This window comes from Musa acuminata, chromosome BXJ2-4 (assembly GCF_036884655.1).
Source record: "Musa acuminata AAA Group cultivar baxijiao chromosome BXJ2-4, Cavendish_Baxijiao_AAA, whole genome shotgun sequence".
Classification (NCBI taxonomy): Eukaryota; Viridiplantae; Streptophyta; class Magnoliopsida; order Zingiberales; family Musaceae; genus Musa; species Musa acuminata.
In genome coordinates, this window is record NC_088341.1 from 11,386,376 (window position 1) to 11,410,000 (window position 23,625).

The 23,625-nt window shown below is 43.1% G+C and overlaps 3 protein-coding genes across 4 annotated transcripts in view; all 3 read right to left on the reverse strand.

Annotated features, from left to right (window-relative positions):
* Nucleotides 1-14: 14 nt before the first annotated feature.
* On the reverse strand, nucleotides 15-6,845 carry LOC103981479 (uncharacterized protein C2F7.02c). Of its 2 annotated transcripts, XM_009398224.3 has the most exons (8): nucleotides 6,691-6,845; nucleotides 5,515-5,709; nucleotides 4,869-5,026; nucleotides 1,759-1,861; nucleotides 1,459-1,593; nucleotides 1,084-1,383; nucleotides 549-886; nucleotides 15-413 (listed from the first exon to the last, which is right to left on the reverse strand). In XM_009398224.3, exons 2-8 carry the CDS (start codon nucleotides 5,663-5,665, stop codon nucleotides 222-224), a joined length of 1,377 nt encoding a protein of 458 aa, XP_009396499.2. In that variant the 5' UTR covers nucleotides 5,666-5,709; nucleotides 6,691-6,845; the 3' UTR covers nucleotides 15-221. The 2 variants fall into 2 exon arrangements, with proteins under 2 accessions (XP_009396499.2, XP_009396498.2); XM_009398223.3 differs by having other exon boundaries at nucleotides 1,084-1,593.
* A 1,358-nt stretch (nucleotides 6,846-8,203) lies between these two features.
* LOC135610025 (WRKY transcription factor 71-like) lies at nucleotides 8,204-10,236 on the reverse strand. The gene is made up of 3 exons (XM_065103939.1): nucleotides 9,612-10,236; nucleotides 8,971-9,114; nucleotides 8,204-8,871 (listed from the first exon to the last, which is right to left on the reverse strand). The coding sequence occupies exons 1-3, from the start codon at nucleotides 10,106-10,108 to the stop codon at nucleotides 8,514-8,516; spliced, it is 999 nt and encodes a 332-aa protein (XP_064960011.1). The 5' UTR covers nucleotides 10,109-10,236; the 3' UTR covers nucleotides 8,204-8,513.
* A 4,560-nt stretch (nucleotides 10,237-14,796) lies between these two features.
* Nucleotides 14,797-23,625, reverse strand: part of LOC135610026 (high mobility group B protein 14-like) — a 10,771-nt gene continuing 1,942 nt past the window's right edge. The window contains exons 2-5 of the mRNA XM_065103940.1: nucleotides 16,298-16,355; nucleotides 16,162-16,206; nucleotides 15,144-15,224; nucleotides 14,797-15,040 (exon numbers count right to left, since the gene is read on the reverse strand). Of these exons, the coding sequence (XP_064960012.1) occupies nucleotides 14,999-15,040; nucleotides 15,144-15,224; nucleotides 16,162-16,206; nucleotides 16,298-16,355 (226 nt within the window). The 3' untranslated portion in view covers nucleotides 14,797-14,998. The remainder of the gene's footprint in view (nucleotides 15,041-15,143; nucleotides 15,225-16,161; nucleotides 16,207-16,297; nucleotides 16,356-23,625) is intronic.

Below are 23,625 nucleotides of genomic sequence, written 5' to 3' on the forward strand. Positions count from 1 at the left end.
AGGGACAACGCTACTACTGTTAAACAAGTGAGATGGTTTATTTTTCAATGCAAAACACCAGTGTTGATGGGAAGGATATACAGCCTTTGGATTTGGTTTTGGTTACAATCATCATCTCAAGTGAAATAAAATAAAATAAAAACTAACTATTCACAGGTATGGGTTACCTTTTTGAGGAAGAATCTCGAAGTTTAGAGGAACCAATATACTATAGTGATATCTCAACAAAACAACTGCTGCTGCTGCTGCTGCTGCTCCTCCCTAGTGCCGAATTTCTGTGCAATAATGGGACGGACATCTTCAGCACCGACCAGCGTCTCAAGGAAGGGGAGTATTTGAACCAAAGCATGGTCTGATGGGTCATCAAACCAACTCTCAATTGGTATGCCGTTGTTAACATGCAAATGGAAAACCTGAAAAATAAGGGGAGAGAAAAAGGGGAACCAATCACCCCTTTTGTTAAAAATATTATGTGATTTTATCCTCCTACTGTGAAAAGAAACAGCAAAAAATATTCAACTACCGACAGTGTTAAAAACTGACAATACCTGTGGAGAATTGTCAATTATTGCGACTTTTGCAAGGTCAATCCCCAAAATACCAAGGTCCTTGGTGCAGCTACCTTCTGAGAATATGCACGATTCCCGATACATACGCTTAGAAATTATCTTGTGGTCTGGATCCAGCATGTCAAGTAACTGCGCAGCATATACGCTTTGACTAGCCGTAAAAATAACAATTTCAAACATTTGAGCGACTCTCTCAAGGAACATTTGTAGAAAAGGCCTCCGTCTTACATATACAGTATGAGTTTGCACGTCCAAGATAATAGGAAAGGTGAAATCAGCCCCATCACAAGGCTCCAGCGTAGAGTGGACAAGAGTTTCTGCAGACACACGAGACTGGGATTAGTTTCAAAACATTCACAGGAAACAAGACAACTAGATAAGATCAGGTAAATAAATAAATAAATAAATAAATAAAAAGTTCTAATGATAATGGGAACAATGAAAGGAAACAAAAATAACATCAATATAAAATGTCCAAAGAGAAAAAAATGCAACAGATGTTGACTAAACTTACCATCTAAATCAAGCACAAGAGTTATGGGCTTCCTTTGTTGTGTTTCCTTCGGCGATAGATTAGGACAACTAGATGAAACTGCCTGCGGGAAATCAGGTGAGGTTCTGGACAGTAACTGTTGATTAAACCACTCTGATACTTGCAAATCATCAGACGGACAATTTACGTCAACTTCTTGATGAGTAGCTAAGTAGAAGCATGCATCATTGGAGTTCGTCATGGTTCCTTGATTTGAATCACTATCAAGAACATCACTGGTTTCCATCGTCCTCTCAAGGAATGGCGGCATCATGCATTTCTCTGCCGCATCAATCGGTATGTCACAATTACTATACTCATAATGAGTACAAAACACATCTGAAAGATCTATGCTACCATCAAAAGGTAACCAAGAAACACTCTCTGAGGGGAATTTCAATAATGTGCAAGCTTGATAATCTGTGAAGCCACGGTTTTCATCCTCTCCTTCATCCGCAACCAGATTAGGCAAATTAGCACTTCCATGATTAACTGAAAATAAGGGAAAATTGGTGTTTATTGCATTAACTCAGAAAAGGAATTTACTACTTATGTCGAGAAAAGATTCATATATTGTGCCTAATTTTTTATCAGTACATCATGTGTTATATTAAACTTAAAGGCAAGGCAAATAGAATAATTTTCAAGGACCAGTACCTTCGTCAAAGATATTAGTTGGCTTCAAAAGAGAATCGCCATGCTCAAATTTGGTTGAGAATATTGTTTCTAACTCGTGTGGTATAGTGGCTGACGGTGAACCCTGCAGCAGCAAGCGAAATAGTCACAGGAAAATATAAAAATAAATTAATCTACAAATACACGACAATTGGAAAACAAGCATTTCAACCAGAAATTTAAATATTAACATAAAACAAACATAGTCATTCAACATCATAACTTCAATGACCAAATACAGAAACAATTATGCCAACGGTGAACAATCCCCATGAGCCCTCATAGAAGTCCACATGCAACTGTCGTCTACTTGACAGCACTGGACAAGAGCCATTTGACCCACTCTTCATCCTTAAAATTTGACAATAACTGCACCTGCATCACTTGAACCTATGACAAGTATATGATCTCACCACATATACATGAAAATTCCAAAGTAATGCCTTAATGACATTATTATATTTTAGCGCACAATATTTATGAGAAGCTTGCATGTTTCCCATATCTTATTCTTCTTTGTTTCTCATGTAGAGCTGAAGTGTATATCTTTGACAACTATGATCCTACATCATTGTGTAATACAATCTTCAAACCGTTCATCTCCTAATCCATGTCTACCTACCACAGAAACATTAAACATAGCAAATTGCCATTTAGTTTCACTATTATTAAACATAAACAAGTGAATATGTCCAGCAAGATCTTCCTGGAAACAGGAAACATTTGCTGGTACCACATTTCCTCCTCAGCTTGATCAGCATGAGGTCCATTTAATAGCTAGGAATGGATTACATTGAAAATTAGAGCCAGTTTGATAATTACCTGGTGGGTCGGGTGGGAAAATCCCTAAAATTGGCACAAATTAGATAAGTATGGATCTTTCTCCAGTGCCTCAAAAGGGAAAAAGAGACAGGAAGGGTGTGGCTTTATCGTTAGACCTCCTAATGGCTCTCTGTTATTTGCAGCCACTTCACTAGGGAAATTCTAACCGGTGCCCCGAAAGAGGAATCAACATGGGTTGTAAACAATGAGGCCCAAAATATTTGTGTTGAAAATGAATAGAGGAATTTTTGTCATTTTGTATTTTTATGTTAAATACTTCTATTGACAACAGGACTACATAATTCTGAGAGAAGCTAACTGGTGGTTGATTGGCTGGCTGATCATGGGATGATGTTTGGGTCTTTATTTTTGGTCTTACTCAGTATAGCATGAGTTAGCCTTAACTGAATAACTTTATTTTATAAACATATAAAAATAAGAACATAAGAACATAGCTTATTCAGACACCTATATTAAATTCCAAGAGATTTCAATGTTTTCTGAAATTTAAACCCCTATCCAAGAAAACCCATCCCCATCAATGGCCACGTCCATATGTCACCTATTAGTGGTTTCCAGGATATTTCATTAGTTGAAGGTTAAAAGTTAAAACTAATGAAAAATTTGGATTTATCCTTAGAAGAAGGAAATGTGATTATAATATTCCTCCAAACTTTAAAAATATCATATAAATATCCTTCTCAGGGGTATATATAAAAGAATTTGACTCAAAAAATTATAATATGCCACTGAACCCTTGTATATAATGACAGTAAGTGCAACATTAGAAAAATCTAAAAATAGGGTCTTCTGCATGGGCACACACAGTTCTGCTTCTGATTTGTTGCAATATAACACTTCATCGTATTTTCCCAATTGAACAACTAACCTAATCACCTCATGCTTGTGCTCTATTTGCTCAAATAAAAATATAACCATTCGATCATTCCAATCTCATCCTTTTGTCCCAGTGATTTAAAAAGCGCTAGGCGCCAAGGTCCAAAAACACCCGAGGTGCTAGGCGTTCGCCCGAGCGAAACGAGATGTTAAAATATAAAAATATATAATATAATTAATAAATATAATTATTTAAATTAAAATATGATATTAAATTAAGAAATCTTGTAAAATTACAATATCACATTAACAAAAAATCACAAAATTAAAAACGATAATTTCAAATAAATAAAAATTAATAGTATTAAAATCAAAATAATATATTATCAATCTAATAAATAAAAATAATGTTACTAGTATACAGCTAGTAGTATACTGCTAATATATTGTTAACAATACACGAAGTGAGAATAGTGTGAATAAGAAGATCGAGGTTACTGACTGAAAGTAGCAGTAGCAGCGAGCAGCGACAGTGATAGCAACGGGAGCGGGAGCGGCGAGCGACGACAGTGGCAACGGCAACAGCGATAGCAGGAGCGACGACAATGGCAGCAACAGCGGTAGCAGTGAGTAGCGGGAGCGGGAGCGACGAGCGGCGATAGTGGCAGCGACAGCGGTAGAAGCAAGCAGCGGCAACAGGAGCGACGAGCGGCGACAGTGGCAGCGACAGCGAGAGCGGGAGCGACGAGCAGGGTTAGGGTTGGGAAGTCGTCAGACGAAGGATGATATCGATGCTTTAGTTGGTTCGATTGAACCAACTAAAGCACCGAAGACCGAACTTGACCTAAAATGCTAGTTCGAACGCCTGGTTTAACCCGAGTGCTCGCTCGAAGTGCCCGACGCTTGGGCTCGGGCGAGCGCTCAGGCGGCGCCTCTTTGAAGCGCGCCGCCTGGAAATGAAGCGAGGTGCTCGGGCCTCACCTCGCCTCACCCGAGCGCCTATTGAAATCACTGTTTTGTCCAAATAAAAAGGAAGGCACTTTTAAAGGTTATTTTACCAAATAGCTTAACATATTATTTTCTTTATTATGGTCATTGTCTCCCTTTTTTTATTGATTTTTCAAGTCTAAGAATGTCATAGAGCGATAATAGTGGCGAATAAAAACAAATTACCTAGTAGTACTAAACATCATAATATAATGACTTGACTCTCATTCTCATTTAAGGCTAATGTAGGAACTATCTATAATACAAAATTAGTTGACAGCCAGAAGTTATAAAAACCAGAGGCCAAATCCAAGAGGCAGGTGAATTTTACAAGAAAACTATAATAAAAATCTTGGCGTCTAATAAATTAAAAACAAATAACAAACAAGAAATGATGTTGCAACCATAGAGTTGTACACGCAATGTCTAGAAAAGAAAGTAGGTACCTGTCTTCCTACAGGTAAAAGATCGGATGACAATAAGTTCCACAGTTTAGTAGAGGTTTCATTAAATCCAGTTACCACAACATTGCTTCCTGATTGTTCAGTATCAGAAGGAACTGTGCTTAAAAGGTATCCCGAAGGAACTACGCTTGAGAGGCACCCTGTAATATTAAATTTTAACATAAAACAAGCTTAGCTAGCACATATATATCTATGGAACGATGTCCTTTAAAATAATAAAGGAAATAAAATAGTTGTTTGCTATCAGACAAATAATAATCTTCGATGCAAAAAAGATGGGCAATATGATATTTAACTTTTGTTTGTCTGCACAAACAGATTGATGAAAATGAGGTTAACAATGATGAAAATGAGGCAGATTATGTCCAATGGAAAAGTGCATCAGCAGATAGTATGTCCTAACATTAAGATTCCACAGTCGTGCCAAGGAAATTAGAGTGACCCCATATTCTACAGTGGCTCTTGGATTGTTACTTTAAAGGTCAAATGATTTTAAGAGTAGAAACCTACAAAAACCGGGACTTATCTTGAGAATAAATGACTTCATCATGGCCCTCGGATTTAAGTTTCACATGGGAGTCACAAGATGAAGAAAAGGCTTGACAATATCAGGCATGCAATAGCTCACCATCTTGATGAAATTGTATAGAAGTGTTCATCTCTGTCTTGCCTTGAGATGCCAAGCTTTGTGATGTCTTAATAAATTTGTAACGAGCACGGGCACTGCATAATCTTACACGACCTTTGTTTGATTTTCTTTTCATTCTCAGTGCTGCCATTTCAGCAAATAATATGTATCGAAGTTCACCTCGACAGGTACAAACTGCAAAATAGAACAATATGCAGTCTACCACTCAGCCTCAGAACGAAATATAAGTCATATAACTTGTGCAATAACACAATTTTCACATATAAATAGGACAAACCAGGCACAAACATGTCAAACCTGGATAAATTTATACGAGAATTAACTGCTAGACAAGAAGGTCACATACATTATCATGAATTCTTTTTCATATAGAAGACTTTACTGCTAGACAAGAAGGTGACATCATGAATTATTTCATTCCCAAAGGAGCAAATAGAAAATTTTGCGAAAAGCAAATCCAAAAAAATGAAAGGGCCAACATAAAGAAACCATCACGAACAAGAAAAACTATCGGATTTTCCATCTCGGCGAGATCATACATGTTCTGTCTCGCAACAAGTGAACTACAAGCGAGCTTTAATTGAAAGAACAAGAAGACAACTATAGCCCGCAACAAGATGGCGCTAGAAACACATCAAAACCAAAACCCTCAAAAAAAATCGACAGACATAATCATCAGGTGTCTGAATTGGGACTAACAAGCATCAAAGATCGTCCTGAACATTACTAATTAAACTGCATAAGTTTAAAGAAAGAGCTTACCAAACCCTAACAAGAGAATAAACATCAACGAAAGAACAAAAGAAATATAGAAAGAATAGAAAATGAGAATCAACCAAAAACCGACACAGAGTAGCAATTTTGAAATCTTTTATCCCTCCAGCAAATTCAAGAAAATCAAAAGAAAATAAAGAAAAAAAAACAGTCAAACAAACTTCAGCTAATCAGCATACAGAAATTACAAGAAACCACAAATAAAATCCCCGAGACAAAGTAAACAAGAACAAGAACGAAGCCAAAGAATCCACCCAAGAATCGATCGAAGCACGCACGAAACCCACACGACAGGAGATGAATTAGACGCATCGAAGCTCCTGTGAGGCAAGAGAACAAGAAACAGAGAGCGGTCGATCAAGAAAGAACAGGAGCACGTACTGGAGGCAGCTCTTCGCCCTCCCTTTCTCGCTCTCTCAAGGTCCGGGGGGCGGGGGAGAGAGAGAAAAGAGGCGAAGCGAGGCGACCGAAGAGAGAGAAACCTTGCTCTCTCGTTTCCCTCGCCAATAAAGAGAAGGGCCGACCGACCCCGGGATCGCCGACGGACGGCCCTGATGCGGCGTGCTCTGCTTCTCCTGACCATTAGATTCGCGACACGTCGTTGCTGCGCTCCGAGTCAGCAGGAGGTCGCTTGGCACGTGGCGGCGCTTCACGGATTCAGAGGCCTCCGCCGCCTCCCGTTCGCAGTCCAGTGCACGCTTTCCCCTAAGATAAACGATGGACAATGCCCCACAGATAACGAAACGTGTTTCTTGGACACGTGTCGACGGGTGTAAACGAATTCGAAGCGATGGTATTCGGTGAGACTTGAGGGAGAACAAGGCAGGTTGATAAGTTCACTCCGCTTTGTGGTTTTTCTTCCATCGATCGGTCTACGCCTATTCCGCGAGAGAAGAAGGATGGAGTCCGAGCGAGAAAAGAAGGGGACATCACGAGAGCCGCAGTTGACCGTCGCCGGCACCTGACGTGCACGGTGCTATTGTACTCGTCGGCAAAGAAAAGAAAGCCAAGTACAGAAAAAAGAAACATACGGTGTTGTCTTGCTTGCTACACTACCTATTACTCAGCAAAGACGACCAATGCTTGTCTTTAGTACCACATCGCAAAGTTGTGGTCGAGGCCAATGTTCTCAACTGGCTGGCCACGAATGATACTATTACTCGGGTTTCATCTGACGAAGCTAATCGGACTATCAAGGTCAGATTAGGCCCGGCCCATTTCATTCATCAGACGAAATCTAGGAACTAACCCATGCAAAAGCAATTAGAATTAGGCTTTCATTTTTCAAAAGCCAATCCGATCCTGGATTTAATTTTCCCTTTATGGATCATAGAATTAGGGTTTCTTCATCTATTGCGTCGAAGCATGAATTCTAAACCTTACGAAGCTATACATGACATGTTTTATGTTCATGATCTCAGACGGTAGCAACAAAAAGGATCGTTCCCAGCGACAGCAAGCATATATTAATTGCATCTCCTCAACATGCATGAAGAAGATGCTGCAAAGAATTTATGGTAGCCATTTGATCTCTTTTACTTCAGCACACGAAACTAAGAACGAGTTCTGGCGAAGAGTTAGCATGTAAAGAAGCCATTTTTGTCAATCGAACAACGACTCGAGCTGTGACTACCTCTCCTGGTTCTACAGGCCGCTGATGGGAACGTGTACTGCACACAACAAATAAAACCAGCTGATCATACATATATATAATAATTAAGGGTTATATATAATGTGTGAAGATAATGATATCGTATGTTACTTCGTTTGGCGTCTCACCATGCCAAGACTACAGATGAGGAAACAATGTGTCATCCACGAAGAAATCAAGCAGCCAAAGCAATTGTTTTGAGCTTCCGGAAGCACAATCTCTGCAGTGATCTAATAGACATGAACACGCCACAACAAACTCCGTTTACCAAATAAATGCCAGAAGACGATGGTGTCGATCTCATCTCATCATCTCTTTTTCCTAGAAAACTCTCGCCATTTGCTATTGCAGATGAAATGTGAGATGAGCTCTCAGTCGTAGTGGAGAAGAATTAGGCACTCGGTTATCTCGGCAGATTATGGCCTGGAGAGTTTGCTACGTTATCTCAAGATATTAAAACTAGATTCATGTACAAGAAAGCGGGGGTCATCGCATCATACAAAAATAGAGGTCTAAAACAAGAAGCTGCAGTAGTGAAGCCGTATCCATATTATCATGGTTGGCCGCCGTGAATGAAGGAAGGAATTATGTCTTGCAGGAGACCGTAGTCGGGGAGTTGGAGCTGCTGGAGAGAAGGCGGCAGGTTCGCCAGATACACATTAGGGTTTATGTTCGCTTGCAGGCTATTGTCATTGTTCAGTTGGTTCATCTGCTGCATCACAAGATTCTGGCAGAAGCTGGTCGACATCGCCGAAGGAGGTGGTAACAAGTGTGTGTTCCCTCTGACTGTTGCGGGGCATTCGTGAGCATGTTTCCCTTCGTAGGTGGTGATCACGATTCTTGGATTCTGATAAGATCTCTCCACCCTCTTCTTCACCGGGCACTTCTGTGTCGTGCAACGATAGTAGCTCCTGCAACGCGGAAGACACACGAGCATCGTCACAAGAAGCGATGGCTTCGAGAAGCAGAAGAGGATATATGTGAACTCGGGACCAATTTGGTTGACTAACCTCGGGTAAGGGCTGTTCTTGACTGCTTTCTGGCCGTATTTCCTCCACCGATAGCCGTCGTCGAGATGATCGACCTCGCTTTCGGTCACGAAAGCAAAACGGGGATCCCTTTGCCTTTTCTCTCCTTTCTTTTTGCTTTTGTTCCTGCTTCAATGGCGACGCAGCAACCACGAGACAGAGGTGAGTGATGCAACTGCTACCGGTTAATTCTTGTTCATGGATAGATGCCAGAAACGAGAGCGCGGTAGATAGAATTCATGTGGTTCTTTTAGTTTGTTGGTTTCGAGAATTTGAGATCCGTATGCATTACTGATCTCTGATTGAATCCCAAAAAAGGAGCTCGAGGGAAGACCTTTGGGTTCGACAGAAACAAACAAGATCCAGTCAAAAGGCTTATAGCTAAGATTCCCAAAGGTGAGAAAGAAAGGGGGGAAGAGACCTTTTCGGCTTCGAAGAACCCTTAAGGGTCTTGTTTTGTCAGGTAAGGTGGGAAGCCCTTGAAATTTTATGCTGATGGAACAAGGATCAATGGAAAGGTCTCCAGAAAAAGCAAATAATGCATGCTATTGAACTTTTCTACTTCGAATCAATCCACCTATAGAAATCGATATGCGTGCAGGAGAAGAGAAACTGAAGCTTACACTTTCTCGGACGTGTCACCCCCTTCCTCTTCCACCTTGACCCGTTGCTTCTCCACCTCCTCCTCCTGCTTCGGCTCATCCTTCTTGCACCGCTCGGCATCTTCTTCCCCGGCGGCTTCGGTGGACGACCAGGAGGTCGAGGAGTTAGGCGTCATCGGGGTCGCACTTCCACCGCACCCGGACGACGGCGTCATGCTGTTGCCAGCATTGCCGACATCCGCCATCAGTTCACGGGACGACGCCATCCCACCGGGAGCAAGCACGTCAGACGGCGCCGAACACGGTAAGCCGAAAGCTCGAGCGAGAGCGCCGTAGTCCATCATCGAGCCACGCAACACGTCGGTGAGGCTCACGGGCGGCGGTACCGCCCGGGGGCCGAAACCGCGTGGATCACCAGCACTGTCGGTGGCGCCGCCCGCTGGCTTCCAGGAGACGAGCGACGACAGCTCGTCATGCGACGGGAAGCTGAAGTGACTCCGCTCCTGATCTCCAGACATGGGGAGAGCCCGGTGTGAAAGAGATCGGAAGAGAGTAGTGTTGCGTGGTTTCGGTGCAAAGAAACGGGGAGGAGGGAAATGAGCGGAGGGGAAGGACGCCTCGTGATCTATAAATGTCACCTCATTCCATCCAATTTGTCATTTGGGTTTCATTATCTCGTCGGCTTTCTTTTGACACGAGGTGGCAAACTTTGAGAATGACCGAATCATCCGAGAAATTTTGCCTGGCGGTACTTGCCACGGGCCCCACCACACCTGTATCTCGCCGTGGGAATGGAATAATCGTCCCGGGGCACATGGGACTGAGTCAACGACGACGGGACAACTGGCTATCGTCGGTCGCGTGGAGCGGCGTGGGTTAAGCGCTCGAGAGAGGACAGTGGTCAAAGGAGGTTAATACCGTGCTTCACCCTTTCCGCGGCATCGACTGACGCGTGCCGGTGGGGAAGCACCGTCATTTGACCGCCCCCCTTCGGCTGATGCTGACTCGACGCGTGGATCGCGTCGCCGACGACCTTGGGGGGCGTGATGGTCCCCCACCGATGTGAGCGCCCGGGAGTTGACCGCGGAGCGCCCTCTAGTCCCTTCGATCGGACTCGGACGATCCTGATCCAGAAGGCGTGAGACCCCACCGGCTGCGGGTGTGGATCACGTGCATGCACCCCAGTGCTATGGTCTCGGCCGTAGTCAAGAACGAGCTGTCTCCGTTGGGACGTACAAGACAATGTTTGGGTGGCAATTCGCTGGGTTTCCATCGACCCAAACACGGAGCTATTCATATCATAATTACTCCCATCTCGATTGGTCTAAAGCGTGCTAAAGAGATAAATGGATTTCCCTATACATATTGTTAGATATTTCCATGTAGTTCCACTCATCGATGACACAATTGAGCTCGACTAAAGTACTCTTATCCTTCTCAGCTCGTGACCAATAATTCACTTCATTCAAATAATTTATAGCCAAGGAATCAATGTTGCGAGGTTTCTAATGATTTTTAGATGTCGATTTTCAAGAAATAGTATAATAATATATAAACAAGACAAGCCTCTGTGATGGCCAATTTCTTATTCATGCATCATCTGAAACATAAGTCAACCGATGCAGCGATGCAATCTTCTTGCGTTGATCTCGCACCACCTGCTTAAACATGTTTAGATTTCAGGAGAAGAATAAAATAAACATCTTCAAAATTCACGAGCAGGAATTGTATTTAGTTTGAACTTACCGGTGCTTAGGTTTGACTTTGTTGCAAGGTCATGAAGGTCTCAGATGTTTGAAGTATACATGATTTCCCAACTTAATCCAGGATGAGGCATGCACCTGTTCCCATCATTATAAAATGACTAGAATATGCTCTAGATATATTAACTACACTTTTCTAGTGGCAGCAGTTGCATGCTGTAACTCATATTGTAGTTGATAGTGGGGGGTGGAAATTAACCTCATAGTCAAAGGAGGAGACCCCCCTAAAAGGAACAACAAGATCACATGACATAGTAGCATGAACAATAATTAATGATATAGGTGTTGCATAAGGAGGGCTATTGGATAGGATTTTGATGGATGCTACCTAAGCAATCTTGACTTCTCGAACTGGTAGTGCATGCAGCATAATTAGAGGATTGAGACTGAAGAGGAGCCCTTCATCCATGTGTTTGGCTCCTTGTAAAACCTTGTAATCTTCTTGTCTAGCCCTGAGTGGATCTACCCAGGCCACTACTGTTCTCTTCCAGATCTACCTAAGACGAGTTCGCAATATACGCTTCCATAGCATGGAGGTGTTTATCGATTCCAAAGATGCTGCTGTATTCATTCATGTCGCTGCTAACTCTCGACACAAGAAGATGAGAGGGAGTTGCGGTCTATCCCGTGGAATTACGTTCATGGTGTTCGTCATTTCCATGTCATGTAATTCTCGTCCACTAGAGCGATGGAAACCTAACAGGTAGCGACACAGTGATCGATGCGTCCAACTCGAACCTACCCTCGACCAACCTTTCCGAGGACGGATCACATGCATGCATGACGTATCAAACTGCGCCAAGAGAAGTGTATTCCATATGTATATTTTATTTGCCTGTTCTGGTGAGAAGCCATTCATGCGACGGCAAGAGAAGTGTATTCCCTGATGTATACCTTCAACTTGGGGCGGTTGCTTCGGCTCTACGTCTACGTCTTCTTCTCTCTTTTGAGAGAGAGAGAGAGAAGGGATGAGCCTGAGATTTTTGACCGAGTTGGATGGGGTGGAATTTGGCGGTGGTGTTTGGTCTGAGGACGTCTCCGTCGGAGGTGGAGCGCAGGTACGTGCTTGTTAGGCTTTTGAGCGACCACATCGCGCATGAAAGAGGTGGGAGTATTGATCATGAGATGGACCGCTTTTGTGGCTTCTCCCAAGCCATCATTGTTGTCCATGGTTTTGATGGCCATGGTCAAAGCAAAGTTGATGCAAAAAGTCATGTAGGCTGACGCAAATGGCAATCAATACATTGTTGCCTCCCGATGATTCGTGTAGTGAGAGAGTGAGAAGGGGGTTACGGTTCTTTTTGTTTTCACACCAGTCTACTAATATTTAATATAGTGAATATTACATCTCTGCTGCATCTAAACCTATTTAGAATTTAGAGAGAGAGAGAGAGAGAGAGAGAGAGAGAGAGAGGGTTGAAGTAGCAACGTGATCATGTGATATCAATTGTTGGGTCTTTCTTCTTGGTTCTAATTTAAGGCTTATCCATGCTATTGGGAGTATGAAATAGACATTTTGCCCAAGGAAATGAGAACATTTTCATAGCAATGCTGCTGCTGCTGCAAAGAACAGCATAAACAGCAAAATCTACTACAGAAGCCTAAGCCTCTCAGAAAGATTATGGCTATCATTCAAGTGGTAAACTCGTTAGGTGAAAGGAACTCTCATCAGCTTTTGCATAATTGTTTCATCATCGACTTCCTACAGTGGCAGGTGGATCGAACATCGACAGAGCCTCGATCATCCTTCCATTACTTTTGCAGTTCATGCATCTGTGTCCCACCACATACATCCCATTTGTTTTATGCTGCTGCTGAGGTCTCTTTTCTCAAATAACTGCGCTATGGAGTGTGAATCTGATTCTCAGAAGCAGTAATGGACCACCATAAAACAAATGACTATTTCTAATACAAAAAAAATGCTGAGAGACCATTCATCAAGCCAGTAATCCAACTCGTGCAGCTTGGACCATGCCATATGTCTCCTATGATTGGCCTGTTTCAAATAGTTTTTCTTCAGCAAGTTTTGAACCGTGTGGATACTGTGTATGAGAGTGAGTGAGAGAGAAGGTATGGACTTGGTCTAAACCCTAAAGAGCGGTATAAGACTGCTCCCACCTAATCATCTTTTACAAATGGCATAAAGCAGAACAAGTGGTGTTGGGCAGCTTTGCATTGAAGACAGTACAGTGGGTTCCAAGGAACAGGACAAAGGACACCCAAAGTCAAGGATGACCCCTGCAAAGGTCAGCTTGCAGCCCAGCCCCCATCCCTTTCTCACCACCTCTTTCTTCCCCAATTATTCCTTCACACCATTAACTGCTATGTCAAACCAGTAGCCGCTCCAAACAGGGCTCTGCTCGCCACGGAAAACTTGCATTTGTTTATTGGGGAGTCCATACGCGGCTGCACAAGCTTACATGATGCACGTCAAAGATCGTTAAAGGTCTCAATAATATATGCGTAGCAGGTTGGTGCCGTTCCCCCATAATAAATAACGACCTTTGACTCCTCCTTATCCTCAAGGAAATTGATGGAGGAAGAATCTTTCCTGTAGACGTCTCCCGGTGATTTCACACTGCAGCGAGCCAATTATTAGAGGAGTTCAAGATCTTACACTTGCCGATCGAATCTGTAATCCCCTTCTTTCTGTTTCCTGGCAAATATGATTTGGATCAGAGAAACGCCAACAAAGTTGACACTGCTGCCAATTATATGGCACACCGATCGATGTGGTCGAAAGTTGAAGCCTTTTTGTGCATACGTGCATGTGATTCCAATCTCGCACTCCTTTGAACTCGCCGCCCTGTACTTTATTCAGCATCCGATTCAGAATCCCAAGACTACAGGATGTCTCTCTCTCTCTCTCTCTCTACTCTGCATTGGATTCCGGATTAGGAGGGTGTCACCGTCAGCTTTCATTAGAGAAATATCTTCTTGGTACGTCAGTCGACATTGTTGAAGGGAAAAGATGTCGCGGGGTCGAAGAGAGAGAAGAAACACGAGGAGTGAGGTGATGATGACGTAGCGCTGCGGTAAGCGTGCGTTAGTCTTCGTGGAAACACCGCCGCAGTTCTTCCGGACGCAACGTTATCTGGAGCGGCAGAAGCAATGAAGAGGCACCACCTGCAAGCACAAAATTAGTATGAGAAGGACGGAGAAGCAAAAGGATCGTGGATTTTTTGTGGTGTGTCTAACGCGAGACCTTCTTCTGTTTGATCGAGTCAGCAGTTCGTCGATAATACCTTAAATTCATCTCTGGAGGATTCTGATGGTTGATACTATTGATTGTTCTGTCAGGACTTGTCCACAGTGTGAAGTGTTTAGGTCACAGCAGATACATTGCAACAAGTCATTCCGAGAGAAACATATCTGCAGCATTCGATCTTACATTCATGCAACCCAGACATTAATTCTTACAACTTGAATAACACATGAGAACATATGTTTGTGCAATGCAAACCGGTGCATTTGAAATTGTTCAAATCAAGAACAGATGGCAAGAGTTGAGGTACGGATATACACTTATTCAAGGGTGAAAAAACATTGGAGACAGCAGCTCAAGCTTCCAATTCTAATAGAACAGACAAATATAATTTACAAGCAATGAATTTTCATCTAATCCATCTCCGGGTTTCATCCCACTTACTCATAGTCATCAGATTCCTCGGAAATCTCACCGCTTTCCTGCAAGATAATATAGAAAGGGCATTAGGATCCATACTAGAGAGGCCGTCAGGAGGAGGGTAGGCAAACAACTTGGAAAGGGACCTCTTAAAAGATCACCAACCTTTCTCTTGATATATGCTGCCATGGCCTTCTCAAACTCAGCTCGTTTTTCTGTAGCTATGTCATAGTAGGCAACCTTTTCCTAGCAAACAACGTAAAATAAAACTCAATGAAGTCGATACTAGCTTTGCCTAAGCTGCTTAATTCCGCTAAACATGACATGTAGCACATCGTACCCCTGAGAAATATTATTTTCCAGGGTTACAAGGGTTCTAACCAAAGTCACAATGTTCCCTTTTCTTACATATCATTTTGTTTTGATAGAAAAATCAATAACTAGTGTAATAGTCGGAAGACTTCACATACTCATTTCTGTCGAAAATGACATCATAAAAATACTTCAAAAAGCTTTTACACGAATCATTGAGTTAATAGGCAAATTATAACTTGGCTTTTGAAACGTTCTGCCACTTCTTGGTCCAAATTGATTCGTACATCAGAGAAGCCACATTTTTGCATTCAAGCCTAATAAATATGAATCCAGTTTATGTTGGACTAAATCATCTATTTCATATAAAAAAGGTCAACTATTCCGGTTGCCGCCAAAATCTAATAAATCTTTATGCTCAATGAGCGTCTTTATCAAGATGGGATAGGCAATCTTGGTTGTTCATGTACCACAAAGAAGAAAATCAGCAATAGCACAAACAGAATATATGAAACCCAGTTTCAGCGGGAGAATAGATTTCTTTTATGTGGAAAAGCCTATAAAAGAAGTGGTGATGAATGGTTGACGGGAGAAAGAAGGATTACACTTGAACTTAAAATTCATATAAATCATAAATGATTCTTATGTATTACTTCTGCAGAATTCGCTGACACCCCAGAATCAATAAATACTGCATATATAGCCCACTGCCTGCTCTTGTTTCAAATAATTCCTTCACAATTTAACTGAACTTTGTAAATCGTCACAATGAATCTTCTTATCCAATATCACACATATGTATTTTTTATCTTGATTTGTATCATATACAAATCGATTGCCTAAATCTGCAGAAAAGATGTCAAGATCTAACCTCAAATGACATTGTTTTCCACTTCTCCCCACATGCCTTACCAATCTGAAAGTTAACAAAAAAAAAAACTGTCATGCAATATAAACAATATAACTCAAATCAGTTGAAACATAATCTACAAGTATTATGTACATACATCCCGCATGGATTTGACATTTGGATTTTCTTGTTGGTAAGTCTTCCGAAAATCTTCCCTTCAGAACAAAAACATGGTTCTTTTAACACATTTATTCGATTGAAACTAAATTTTCACAGACCACACCTCTAAAGAAATTTAACATTCAGACTAAAGACAAAGAAGTAAGAATTATCATCAGTTGACAAATTGGAATAAGGAAACGAGGTTAAACATACCGATATTAGAGTAACAAGTATAATCAAGAACTGAAAGATTAAGGATGAATTATATACAATATCCACTTATTGTGACTGGTTAAAAGGCACGTTTTATCTTAGGAAATTAGAAAGCAACAAACATATAATTCATATGGAAGAAGCAGCATACTGAGAGCAACATTCATAAGCGAAAACCTCTCCCCTGATATTAAGTCCTGATCTCAGTCCATAAGCAGAAAAAACAATTAGTCTCTAGTTCCTTCCACATGAATCCTATTATAAGAAAAGTTATTAGCTTGTTTCTTCCTATACAACAACTATTTCTCTAAAGGCTTAGAAACTAAGGACGATTATGTGAAAATCCCACATCTCATTGACAACCTTCAAGATTAATTTTTCAAGGATCTTTCTAAAAGAGAAAAAAAATTAGAACATGAAGCTTTGTATCTAATTGCAACAGCCTTTTGCATGGTAAAGTAACATATATACCACTAATGGCATTTATGTCAACTCAGTTCATCATGATAATAATCACCAGTAGCTCCAGAAGAATCTTGGTTTTCACAATTACGACATACAAGTCGTGGAGACTTCTTAGCCTAATCTCATCCTATTACCCTCTAGTTCAAAATAAAACATACAACCCACAAAAAACAAACCATCACAGAAAAATACCTTTGCCATTACCCACCTGGCATTGAAGTGTATATCTGCCACATATGATGTTATGAAGTGTCATGTATATTCTGGCAAAATGCCATGTCCAAACATAAAGCACCACACAGATATCATATCAACAACTTAGCCATGGGGAGAAACTGAGTCGGATGATTCGTCTCTGTTTTTGTATCCACTCAGAGTTGGCTATTGTTGTATAAATGCAGAATACAGTACTTATCTAATGCAAGATTTTTTGATTGTTTTTCCCAAGTACAAAATTTTTCCCCTCCATTTTCTTATCACACTTAATGTGAAGCCAACCTGACCAAGACATATGCTTGTAACTTGTAAGTTTGACTTTTTGAGTTCATGCCGCCTTTGTTATTAACTCATCTGATTAATGCATATTTTCACATAGATGTTCACCTTAAAATCATTTAGTTTCATGTTTATCCATCATCAGATTAGTATTCATATTCATGTTAAACAAATATGGATACAAAAATTAGTATCCATTTGATATGCATGTCAAGATCTAATCTGCAGACTAAAAATGGGTACCGGAAATGGGCAGGGGTTTCCCAATTCCAATCCATTTTCACCCCCAAATCGGTTTCATACATCACAAGTGTGGAGAGAAGTTGTAATGGATTATAGGGTTTGATGGGTCTACCGTTATAAGTAGTAACATGCCATATCTCTTTCTTAGTTCTCACCAATCAAATCTATATCCAACCAATCTCAAGATAGTGGCAGTAAAGTCTTATACCGAAGCCAGTTCAGGTTGCAATAATCGTCATTGTCTCAAGAACGAGTCTTACCATGTTTATTAGTATCCATGTGTTCCACCTACAATATAAGTCGATGCAAAAAGGCGAAAGGTATGGTCTCAAAAGTTGTCTGCAAGTATAACCGTTCATTCCAGAAATCATTAGTAAGAAAACGAATAACAACCAACTCTAAACCTCAATTAACCTATGTTTTTTTTTTCTTTTTTCAATTAACCTATGTTGCATTCAGTCAACCCAAACAGAAAAAAGACCAACAAACCATCCACTACTCATTTGGGGCTGTTCTCTCTCATGCAAAGGCAGCCCACAAGTGCAAAATAAATCTATTTCTGAAAATTTGAAATTACGAGTACCTTATCCGCTTTTTGAATTAATACAGCATTTTTTTTTTCCTTGGGAAAAAAATTACGAGCACCTTTGTTTCCGTAGGCTGATAATTTGGTAAAAAAAAAGACAAAGCTATGAACTCATAGTGAGGATAACAAGTGTGGGTAACTCGGACATGACAATATCACATAGTATGGGGGACAATCCTAAACTTTATCAAACCCTAGAACGCTTCATACCCGCTCCAAGCAAAGATATGATATTATACATGAGACTTCTGAACACTCAGCCCTACTGTCACAGCCTTAGTTGGAATTGCCTAAGACGTGAGGCACCCTTGCGGCAAAGACGCGAACTTAGCTTGCGTTGCCTAAGTCGCGCTTCGCCCTTGCGATTTGCGTCCGCAAAGATCAGCCCGCAGGTCCCGAAGGACCTGTAAAAAGAGAAAGTTGATTAGTTCAAAGAACGAGCGACGGACAAGTCCCGACGTCTCACGAAAAGGGAAAGCTTTACAAGCAATTCAACGAGCACCTTGCGTGCACAAGAGAAAAGAGGGAGAGAGGGAAAACAAGGACTTTAGAAGGTTGAACGAGCAACTGCAAGTCCACAAACAGCTGCTCACCGAGTGCCGGGCGCGACAACAAGTTCTCGTCAAGGTAATGTGCGAACTTGCGAAAGATTGTTCAACGCCCGACACTATACCGAAGCCCCATCCAGCCTTGTGCCACCCAGGGGGTTCCAAGGGGCTGAGATGGCTGACGTTTTTGTGAGCGGAGGCGGACTGCAAAAAACAGCCCGTGGCACACGAAAACGGAGCTGTTTTTGGGCTGTTTTGCTCAGTTCGGTGAGCGGTCGTTTTGTAGCGCTGCAACTTGTTCGAACTTACATTTTTACAAGCAAAATTACTCAAAACCAAGACAAAACATGCTGCCAAGCTGCTGTACATGTAGATGAGAGCGACGAACGGCTCGTTGAACGGAGTTATTGCGGGTGCGCGACGACCGTTCATGACATTCTCCCCCACTTAAACTGTCGACGCCCTCGTCGACGCTTGTTGGTAGTTGTTGATAATTGTTTCTTCATGTCGCAGGGTGTCTTCGGGCTCTCAATTGGCTTCAGTTCGGGGAAGCTTTCGCCACTTCACCAAGTACTTAGTCTGCTCAGCTCCATTGGGTAGCTTTATCTTGCGATCCGCTAAAATGGTTTCAACTCGCTTCTCGTAGGAGACTCTGGTGGGAGGTAGCCGAGTTGGAACACTTCGGGAAGCATCTTGCGAATCCGAGTGGTAGGCTTTTAGGTTGCCAGCGTGAAGAACGTTGTGAATTTTGAACCACGACGGCAGCTGCAACTTGTAGGAGACGTTGCCTACCTTGCTGATAATTGGGAAGGGCCCTTCATACTTGCGCACCAATCCTTTGTGGACTTTGTTCCTAAAGAATTGGTGTAATGCTGGTTGGAGCTTTACCAACACCAAATCGCCGACCTTGAACTCTTGTAGTCGCCTTCCCAAGTCTGCCTACTTCTTCATCCTTTTTGTCGCCTTCTCCAAGTAAGCCCGCGCAATATCTGCATTTCGGTGCCACTCCTTTGCGAAGTGGCAGGCTGACGGACTACTCCCAGTATACCCGATTGCCATGGTGTGAGGAGTTAACGGTTGTTGTCCTGTAATGATCTCGAAGGGGCTCTTGTTGGACGCAGAGCTCCACTGCAAGTTGTAGGAGAATTGGGCAATGTCCAACAACTTCACCCAATCTCGTTGGTTGGCACTCACATAGTGCCGAAGATATTGCTCCAGGAGCGAGTTTATCCTCTCGGTTTGGCCATCCGTCTGGGGGTGGAGGCTTGTGGAGTAGTATAACTTGGATCCCAACAATTTGAATAGCTCGGTCCAGAATCGTCCCAGGAACCGAGCATCTCGATCACTGATGATATTGTGCGGGACTCCCCAATACTTCACTACATCCTTCATCATCAGCTTGGCCACCTCCTCTGCTGAACAGTGTAGGGGAGCAGCAATGAAAGTTGCATGCTTTGAAAATCGATCGACTACCACGAGTATCGATCCGAGTCTCCCTACTAGTGGCAAGCTTGATATGAAGTCCAAAGAAATGCTCCCCCACGACCTTTTTGGTACGAGCAACGACTCTAAATGTCCCACCGGCTTCCGCTGCTCCGCCTTGTCTTGTTGGCAAGTGAGGCACGTTCGAACATATTCCTCCACATCAGTCCCCATCTTTGGCCAGTAGAAGGCCCTCTCCACGAGAGCCAACGTTCGATGAATACCTGGGTGTCTAGCCCAAAAGGAATCATGACACTCTCTTAAGAGTTCACGCCTCAAATTGTCCACTCGAGGAACATAAACCCTATTCCCTTTTGTGTACACGAGTCCCTCTTGGACCCAAAATCGTTGTGCCTTGCCTTCTTTGATGAGCTGTATCAGGATAATTGCCTTGGGGTCACTATACAGTCCATCCCTGATCCTGGAAAGGAAGTTGGAGTGCAACTGACTTGCTTGGCCTCTGCCCTCCAATTGTACGACATTCACGCGCTCCACTTTCCGACTCAATGCATCGACCACGACATTTGCCTTTCCAGGCTTGTACTCCATTGCCATATCAAATTCAGCCAAGAAGTCCTGCCATCGTGCTTGCTTTGGGGAAAGTTTCTTCTGCGTTTGGAAATAGCTCAGAGCGATGTTGTCTGTCCTCAGCACAAATCGCGATCCGAGAAGGTAGTGTCACCAAATTCGTAGGCAATAGATCACCGCTATCATCTCCTTTTCATGCACTGGGTACCGCCGCTCGGTCTCGTTGAGCTTGCGGCTCTCGTAGGCCACCGGATGACCCTCCTGCATGAGTACTCCCCCAATAGCGAAGTTTGAAGCATCTGTATGGATTTCAAAAGGCTCTCCATAGTCCGGCAATTTGAGTACCAGTTCTTCCAGAACAGCAGCCTTCAGATCTTGGAATGCTATTTCACATTTGTCGGACCACTTCCAAGACTACTCCTTCAGCAACTCCGTCAGTGGAGTAGTACACTTTGAATACCCCGCTATGAAGCGTTGATAGTAGTTGACGAAACCAAGGAAGGATCTCAACTCTGACACCTTTTTTGGAGTTCGCCATTCCGCAACCGCTTACACTTTTGATTTGTCTATCCGAATGGTACCATCACCGATTCGATGCCCCAAGAATAAGATCTCCGTTTGGGCAAAGTAGCAGTTCTCCCTTTTCACGAACAAAGCGTTCTCCCTGAGAACCTTGAAAATTGTCCGAAGGTGCTTGACATGCTCCTCGAGCGTTTGACTGTAGACGACGATATCGTCCAAGTAGATGACCACGAACTTATCCAAATACTCCTTGAATAGCTGATTCATGAGAGTGCAGAACGTGGCCGGAGCGTTGGTTAAGCCGAAAGGCATCACCAAGAACTCAAACGCTCCATACCTGGTCACACAGGTAGTCTTCACTTCATCGCCTTCAGCAATGCACACCTGTCAATACCCCGACCTAAGGTTGAGTTTTGAGAAATACTTGGCTTTGCCCAACTGGTCAAACAAGTCCGCGATGAGCGAGATGGGATACTTGTTCTTCACTGTCACTTTGTTGAGAGCTCGGTAATCAACGCATAGTTAGAGGCTCCCATCTTGTTTCTTTTGGAAGAAAACTAGAGCTCCGAATGGTGCTTTAAAGCTGCGGATGAGACCACCGCTTAGCAGTTCACCTAACTGCTTCCTGAGTTCTGCCAACTCTAGCGGGGGCATGCGGTAGGGCGGTCTCACTAGAGGCTTCACTCCTGGCTCCAGCTCGATGTTGTGATCCAGGCCTCTGCGTGGTGGAAGAGTCTTCGGCAACTCGGGTGGCATAACGTCATTGAACTCTTTCAGGACGTTCGCCACCACAGCAGGTTCTTGAATGGCCTTCTCGTCGAGTGGCTCTAGCTTCATAGCAGCCACGAATGTTAATTCACCTTTTCGCACCCCTTTCTTCAGTTGCAATGCCGATATATGTTAGGGTTCCTTGGTTCCTCTCCGAGAGACGGGAACCACGCAGGGGTCGTCACCTCCCATCATACACAGGGAGTTTAGGAACGACAATGGCACCAGCTTCACCGCGTGCATAAACTCCATTCCAAGAACCACTTGGAAGTCGTCCAGTGGCACCGCCATCATGTTGGTGTTCCCGCTCCATGTTCCGATCTTGATGGGAACTCCTTTCGCCAACCCGGAGATTCGCCTGGCCTCCAAGTTCACCGCCTTCATCCGACTTGGGCTCTTCTCCAAGATCAACCCAAGTCGCTTTGCTTCTCGATCGACAATGAAGTTGTGGGTAGCACCCGTGTCCACCATTGCACGGGTCGTTTGGCCATTTAGTTTGATGTCTACGTACATCAGCTCACCACTACCTACTTTTTGTAGCTTTGTCTTCGTGTTCTCCCTCACTTGACCCCGCATGGCGTTCAACAAACGCATCGCTCCCATCCGGGGTCCTTGCGACTCCTCATCATCGCTACTGGCTTCAGAACTACTTGAACTAAGAGCGACAGCCTTGCCCTTGTCCGATTTGGGGGGGTGAATGGAAGCTGTTAAAGCATTGAGTGCCTATTTTTGTGGGCACTCCCTCACCATGTGTGGCTCTTCGCACAAGAAACATCCGCCAGGTTTTGGGCCTTGCCTTTCGGGCTTGGCCCTTTGTGGGAACTCTTCTTCTTTTGTTCGCCCTCGAGCTCCTTCCCTCGAGAATATTTTGGAGGGCGATTGCTTGAAGATTGTTTCCTTCTTCCCGGGTCTTCGGAGGAAACGAAGTCGGTGAGCCTTTCTGTAGCAGCAATTGCCCCGATCAAATCGGTGACATTCCTTCGATGTAGTTCTTGTTGCGCCCATGGCTTCAAACCATCAAGGAAACTGAACAACTTATCCTTCTCGGACATGTCTTAGATGTCCAGCATTAGCGCAGAAAATTACTTCACGTAGTCTTGGATGGAAGTATTTTGGTGGAGTTGTCTCAACTTCCTTCTTGCGATGAACTTGGTGTTCTCCGGTAGGAACTGAGCTCTCAACTCCCGCTTCAAGTCCTCCCATGTGTCAACTCGACACCGACCTTGTTGGATCTCCTCCCAACGGGTTCTTCACCAAAGTTTTGCATCTCCATTCAGATACATGGTTGCTATGGAAACTTTGGTTTCTTCATAATCAGGTCTTGTAGCTCAAAGGTATTGTTCCATGTCGAATAGAAAATTCTCGAGCTCTTTGGCATCTCTGGCCCCTCCATAACCATGAGGCTCGGGTGCCCTCAAGTTTTGAGGCAGCGCAACGCGGGTGTTGCTTCCTCCCGCATTTAGCGCTCTTGTG

What these genes read in the sequence shown, in the direction of transcription:
- LOC103981479 (XM_009398223.3), bottom strand. Translation starts at nt 5,665, where the DNA reads ATGGCAGCACTGAGAATGAAAAGAAAATCAAACAAAGGTCGTGTAAGA. An exon ending in TCTTGTGCTTGATTTAGATG is followed by an intron (nt 887 to 1,083) that starts GTAAGTTTAGTC and finishes GTGTGTCTGCAG; the next exon opens with AAACTCTTGTCCACTCTACG. An exon ending in TAATTGACAATTCTCCACAG is followed by an intron (nt 414 to 548) that starts GTATTGTCAGTT and finishes CTTATTTTTCAG; the next exon opens with GTTTTCCATTTGCATGTTAA.
- LOC135610025 (XM_065103939.1), bottom strand. Translation starts at nt 10,108, where the DNA reads ATGTCTGGAGATCAGGAGCGGAGTCACTTCAGCTTCCCGTCGCATGAC. An exon ending in GGTGACACGTCCGAGAAAGT is followed by an intron (nt 9,115 to 9,611) that starts GTAAGCTTCAGT and finishes CCATTGAAGCAG; the next exon opens with GAACAAAAGCAAAAAGAAAG. An exon ending in AAGAACAGCCCTTACCCGAG is followed by an intron (nt 8,872 to 8,970) that starts GTTAGTCAACCA and finishes TCCGCGTTGCAG; the next exon opens with GAGCTACTATCGTTGCACGA.